Below are 7,115 nucleotides of genomic sequence, written 5' to 3'. Positions count from 1 at the left end.
TCACACTTTGTTCCTGTATTTTCTCCTGTGAGTATTTTGTTCCCCATTCTAAGAAGCACTGAAACACCCACACTTTGGTCTTCCTTATTCTTGAACTTCATATAGTCTGTGAATTATATCTTGGGTATTCTGAACTTTTGATCTAATGCCATTTATCAGCAAGTGCATACCATGTGTGCTCTTTTGTGAATGGGTTATGTAACTCAGGATGATATTTTATAGTTCCATCCATTTTCCTGTGAATTACATAAAGTCACTGTTTTTAATAGCTGAGTAGTATTCCATTGGATAAATGTACCACATATTCAGTATCCATTCCTCTGTTGAGGGACATTTGAGTTATTTCCAGCTTCTAGCTATTATAAATATGACTGCTATGAACATAGTAGTACATGTGTCCTTATTACATGTTGAAGCATCTTCTGGGTATATGCCTAGGAATAGTATAGCTGGATCTTCAGGTAGCACTATGTCCAATTATCTGATGAAACACTACACTTCGTTCCAGAGTGGTTGAACCACCTTGCTATCACACCTACAATGGAGAATCGCACCTACAATGGAGGAGTGTTCCTCTTTACCCACATCCTCACCAGCATCTGCTCTCATCTGAGTTTTTGATCTTAGCCATTCTGACTGGTATGAGATGGAATCTCAGGGTTGTTTTGACTTGCATTTCCCTGATGACTAAGGATGTTGAACATTTCTTTGGGTGCTTCTCAGCTGTTCCTCAATCGAGAATTCTCTATTTAGCTCTCTTCCCCACTTTTAATAATGTTATTTGTTTCTCTAGGGTAAAACTTCATGAGTTCTTTGTCTATATTGGATATTACCCTCTATTGAATGTAGGATTTGTAAATATCTATTTGTCATCTGTTGTGTTGCTGCTTTGTCCTATTGACAGTGTCTTTTTCCTCACAGAATCTTTGCAATTTCATGAGGTCCCATTTATCTATTCTTGATATTAGAGCATAAGCCATTGATGTTCTGTTCAGGAAATATTCCCCCATGCCCATCAAAATGATCAAGGAGGCTTCATCCCAGGGATGCAGGGATTGTTCAATATTTGGAAATCCATCAATGTTATCCACTACATAAACAAACTCAAAGAAAAAAAAAAACATGATCATTTCTTTAGGTCCTGAAAAACAGGTTGCAAAAGTCAACATCACTTCATATTAAGAGTCTTGGAAAATTACAGAATCTCAAGGCCCATACGTAAATATAGTAAAAGCAATACACAGAAAAACGGTAGCCAACATTAAAATAAATGGAGAGGAACTTGAAACAATCTCACTAAAGTCAGGGGCAATCCAAGGCTGCCAATTCTCTCCCTATCTATTAAATATTGTAAGAGACCAAACTGTGGGAAATTAGACCCTCAATAACTCTCACCCTGAAGATCCGGCTGACCCTTTGATGGGAATTATGTCACCCCCTCCTTCATGTCTCCACTTGGCACCTGGGACTGCTTAGATAAAGTCAGCTTCACCTCATGCTTCATGTCTCCATTTGGTGCCTGGAACTGTCTAGTTAGGGCTGACACTCCAAGATAAGCTGCGAGATATTTCAAGCTTGCAATCAGCATCGGCCCCAGATGTCCATCCCTTTCTCTGTATTTTTTATACCCCCTAGACCCCTCCATATTTTTTTCTCATTGTGTGCTTATAATCAGGCTCCTAGCCTCCATTAAACAGACCTTGACAACCCTTTGCTTGGTCTTGCTTCCCTTTCTCCACCTGTTTCTCTTACAGGCCTCCATCCTCCTCAACCCACGGAATAACTAAGTCCTGCTGGAAGGGACAGAGTGGCGCCTAATGTGGGGCTCAAGGCATGGACCTTTGCCCAGCAGAGACCATGGAGATTCGTCACTACTAGAAGGATAAACTGTTTGAGGAATGCTCCTACAGCTCATAGTAGAAGTCGTCCTTGTTAAGTAATTCCTCTCTGCTAAGAAATGAAAACTAAACTGTCAAAGGAAGCAATCTTCATCAGAGACCTGAAAGCTTCACTCAGGGAAAGGGATGTTCGAGTTAAGAAAAAAGATTTGATAAATTTTTATTTTTATAGATCAAGCGTGCCCCTGATTTATAATTGATGGGGTAGAGATACATCTTAAAAAATGGCGAAGGGTAGGTCAAGAATTAAATGAAATATTGTCCAGGCAGGTCCCCGATGCTGTCCCTGCAAAGGTTTTTACTTATTGGGGACTCATTCGTGATGTAGTAGAAAGTGCGGTTGATGATCCTGCAAAGCAGCAACTTTTGTCGGTTGTGGAATACTGTCTTTGCCCCTTGTTTCAGGTGGTTTCAGTGAGCACCCTCCTCACCAAGAAACCTACTTCAGTAATTACAGACATGCCTGAAGCCCTGCAGGCTTCTCTTTATCCCCCTCTCCCAGTGGATTCATCTCCTATTGACATGTCACTGATCAATCCAGTCTTTAAAAAACCCTTGGCTGAGGGGCCTCTAGATCCTGGGGACGCAGACACTTTGGAGGAAGAGGTGGTTCGTTCTCGTAAGCCAGATTGGCCGCTGCATGCCTCAGCTCCTCCACATGGCTCCCGTCCCCTGGCCTCCGACATTGCCCATCCCCACTCTCATAGATGCCAAAGACAAACTTGCATCTCAAGTCGTGGGGTTACAAGAAGTTTTACAGCTCCAGAAACAGTACACCCACCTTTCTACGGAACTCACTGTGCTGCAGGCATCCCTTAAGGAAATGATCCTTGCTCCTCCCCCAGCCGCAGCCTCAGGCGGCACCAAAAAGAAAACTCCTCGGGGCATAAAATCTAAAACACTGGCTTTCCCTGTAATTACCCATTCCACAGGAGCCACCAGCTATGACCCTCCCACTTCCACTGTGGAGGACCCCCTCCAACCGCCCAAGCTGAATCTGCCTCCACAGAAATCATACCCTCAGGATAGTGGTGCCTCCTAATGATGACCTCTCTGCCGAGTCTGGTAGCGAGGGTGGAGATGACAGTAGAGGAGAGAGCGAAACAGAAAGTGATGCTGAGGAGCAAGTGCCTGCGCCCACCCAGTGAACAGAATTCCACAGGCTGCATTTTAAAGACCTGAGGCAGCTTAACACTGCAGTATGAATGTATAGGCCCAATGATCCTTACACTCTTTCTGTTCTCTACTCGATACCAGGGGGTAGGCATATGCTTCCTGGTGAATGGATTAGGGTAGTTCAAGCTGTTTTGACCCGCGGGCAATTCCTGTCATGGAAAGCTGACTTCATTGATCATTGTCAGTCAATTGCAGTAACTAATCCGAGGTCCCCTCGGGCACCATGTGCCGCCTTGACTTTTGAAAAACTGAGTGGTCAAGGTAGATATGCAGCAGAGGCATGGCAGCGACACCTCCCTGTCAATGTAGTGCTTAGTGCTTGGCGAGCAATTCCAATAAAAGGTTCAGTTATCAAGCCCCTAACTAAAGTTATTCAAGGAGCCCAAGAAGACTATAGTGAATTGGTGAGTCATCTACTTGAGGCTGCAGAGTGGACTCTAGGTCATGAGAATGCAGACAATAAGCTTATTAAACAATTGGCTTATGAGAATGCTAATTTGGCCTGTAAGGTTGTCTTGCGCAGTAGAATTAGGGACAAAGACCTTAATGAAATGATTCGTCTCTGCCATGATATGGATACCTTTACCCATAAGATGTATCAAACAGTCCACCTTGTGATGGGCACAGCACTTCAGCCTGTCATGGCTTTTGGTGCAGCTCTTCAGCAGACTGGCCCACAGAAAGGCTGTTTTAAATGTAGCCAGCCTGGGCATTTTGCCCGCCAGTGTCCCTTGTCATCTCCTTTCCCTAATGTCCCCCAGCCTTCAGTGGGGTCTGCTGCCGCCCCCCCTTGCACCATCCAACACCCCCTGCTCACAGTGCCAGAAGGGCAAACATTGGGCTAGTGCCTGTAAATCTAAAACAGACATCTCTGGGAATCCTCTGCCTCCCCTTCAGGGAAACGGATGGCGGGGCCAGCCCCAGGGTCCCCAACCCATCTCATTTCTTCTGGCCACGGGGAACAGCCAACAGCCAAACCAGTCCCTAGTCTCTACAGAGACACACCAGGTAGTGCAGGACTGGACTTGTGTGCCCCCACTGACTCAATACTAACATCTGAGGATGGCGTCCAAATTCTTTCCACTGGGGTCTTTGGGCCTCCTCCACCTAATACTTATCTTTTATTTCTGGGGTGTGCCTCCACCACCTTAAAGGGACTTACGGTTCAAACTTCTCTAGTAGATAATGATTACACCGGAGAAATTAAGATTATATTCAAAGAGCATTGCCTAGCACAAGCCCTGCCTCTGCCTCTAGATACCTCCCACCCAGCAATAGGTACGCAGCATGGCTCCTCGCAGCCAGGCTCAGCAGATCTTTACTGGGTTCAGGCAATTACCAGGGACCGCCCTACACTCCACCTTAAGATAGATGGCAAGAGCTTTGAGGGCCTCTTAGATTCAGGCGCTGATTCCACTGTAATCTCACAGAGTGCCTGCCCCACTGCCTGGCTGTTGCAAGCCTCTTTAACCCACTTGCAGGGAATTGGACAATCAAAAAATACTCTCAGGAGTTCACAGCAGCTGACTTGGGAAGATAATGAGGGAAATTCTGGCTCCATTCAGCCCTTCTTTGTTCCTGGCCTACCTGTTAACCTTTGGGGAATATATATTCTCTCTCAAATGAAAGTCTTTATGTGTACTCCCAATTTGTGTACTCAACAAATGCTTTCTCAGGGCAATCTCCCTGGACAGGGACTAGGTAAAAACACCCTAGGGAGGCCCACACCGATAGAGGCCACCCCCAAGGTGGATCGTGCAGGCTTGGGCTATAATACCCATGTCTCATAAGGAGCATTGCTCCCCCTGTACACCAGGCAGACAAGATTATGTGGAAAGATGACTCCCCTGTCTGGAATGACCAATGGTCTCTCCCAGCCGAAAAGCTGTTAGCAGCCATACAGTTAGTTCAGTAATAGTTGGCTGCTGGGCATATTGAGCCTTCCACATCACCTTGAAATACCCCAGTATTCATCATACAAAAGTGAAGTGGCAAATGGCGATTGTTACAAGATCTTAGAGCGGTCAATAAGACCATGGTCCCCATGGGGGCTTTTCAGCCTGGGATTCCCTCTCCAGTTACTATTCCCAGGGGACATGTTAAATTAATCATTGACTTAAAAGATTGCTTCTTTTCCATTCCTCTTCACCCTGAAGATTGCAAACGCTTTGCGTTTAGCCTCCCCATAGTCAATTGTGTCAGGCTTTCTCCTCTGCCACACCCACCCTGTTTTCAGTGGAGGGTTCTCCCTCAAGAAATGGCCAATAGTCCCACCCTTTGCCAAAAGTATGTGGCTAAGACAATTGACCCTTTCAGGATGTCTTACCCTGACCTATATATTATACATTATATAGATGACATTCTACTTGTGGGGCGATGAGGGCTAACTTTATTGAGCTGGCCAAAAACTTATTAATGCCCTCCAGAATCGGGGACTCCAGATCTCCCCCAAGAAAGTTCAGATTCACCCCCCTCATTTATTCTTGGGCTTTGAATTGTTCCCTAATAAGGTTCTCACACAGAAGGTTCAGTTAAGACGAGATTCCTTATAGACTCTCAATGATTTTCAATGCCTGTTAGGAGATATGAACTGGCTCTGCCCTTATTTGAAACTTACAACAGGGGAGTTTAAACCTTCATTCGACATTTTGCGAGGGGACTCAGATCCGTCTTCTCCACATACGCTGACGCATGAGGCACAAATATCATTGGCCAAGGTAGAACAGGCCATCAATGAACAAAACATTGGGTATTTCTCCCCAGAACTCCCCCTCCATTTCCTTGATTTCCCTACTTCCTTTTCTCCCACTGGCCTTCTGTGGCAACTTAAACCTCTGTTTTGGGTCCATCTGCCAGCTTCTCCCTCTAGAATGCTACCCACATATCCTCAGCTGGTTGCCCATATTTGCATCTTGGCAGAGAAGCTTCCCTTAGGCTTTTTGGCAAAGATCCTGATATTATTGTTCTCCCCTATGATGCCTCCCAGATTCAGTGGCTAATTTGAAATAATGATGACTGGGCAGTTAATTGCACCTCCTTTCAAGGTGTGATTGATAACCATTATCCCGCTGATAAACTAGTTCAATTCCTACATAGGACACCCGTGGTTTTCCCAAAGAGAACAAAGCCAGGCCTTATTGCTGGGGCTGTGGTAGTCTTTACTGACGGGTCCTCCTCAGGTGTGGCTGCCTTCAGCATTGGTGGAGAGGTCTCACGTTTTATGACATACTATTCCTCCGCGCAGCTTGTTGAACTGGCAGCTATTGTTAGGGTGTTTGAACTATTGCCTGAAACCCCTTTTAATTTGTATACAGGTAGCGCTTATGTGGCCGCCTCTGTTCCTCTTCTAGAAACTGTTCCATATATTCTCCCCTCTACCAATGCTTCCCTGTTGTTTGCTAAACTTCAAAAACTTGTCCTTGCCCGCAATTTTCCTTTTTTTGTTGGCCATATTCGTGCTCATTCTGGCCTGCCTGGGCTGCTGTCTAGAGGCAACGATATAGTTGATTGGGCTACCCAGGTAGTGGCTTCTGCCTTTTCTACCACTCCTCTCACCACCGCTCAACAGGCCCATGATTTACACCATCTTACTGCCCATACCTTGAGACTTAAATTTCCCATCACCTGCAAACAGGCACGACAAATTTTTCGGCAGTGTAAGGGCTGCCTGACCCTTTTACCTGAGCCACATGTGGGAGTCAATCCCCGCAGGCTAATTCCTGGTGAGTTGTGGCAGATGGATGTCACCCACTATGCCCCCCTCGGAAAGTTAAAATATATCCATGTCTCTGTTGATATTTTTAGTGGTTTTATCTGTGCATCTTTACAGACAGGGGAGGCCACTAAACATGTTATCAGTCATGTTCTCTCCTGCTTGGCGGTTACACCACAACCCAAGATCCTCAAGACAGATAGTGGCCCAGGATATGCTAGTTCCAACTTTAAACAGCTTTGTGCTCAAATGGGCATCAAACACATTACTGGCATTCCCTATAATCCCCAAGGCCAAAGTATTGTAGAAAGGACTCATCAAACCCTTAA

At 45.5% G+C, this 7,115-nt stretch overlaps 1 protein-coding gene across 1 annotated transcript; it reads left to right on the top strand.

The window, feature by feature from the left end:
• The first annotated feature begins 3,979 nt into the window (after positions 1 to 3,979).
• On the top strand, positions 3,980 to 4,864 carry LOC147004233 (endogenous retrovirus group K member 21 Pro protein-like). Its single transcript, XM_085839519.1, has one exon. It carries the CDS (start codon positions 3,980 to 3,982, stop codon positions 4,862 to 4,864), a length of 885 nt encoding a protein of 294 aa, XP_085695645.1.
• The last annotated feature ends 2,251 nt before the right edge of the window (positions 4,865 to 7,115 follow it).

This window comes from Mus caroli, unplaced genomic scaffold (assembly GCF_978045245.1).
Source record: "Mus caroli unplaced genomic scaffold, Mus_caroli_1 scaffold_6, whole genome shotgun sequence".
In the NCBI taxonomy this organism is placed as follows: Eukaryota; Metazoa; Chordata; class Mammalia; order Rodentia; family Muridae; genus Mus; species Mus caroli.
This window is presented reverse-complemented; position numbering and strand designations above follow the sequence as displayed.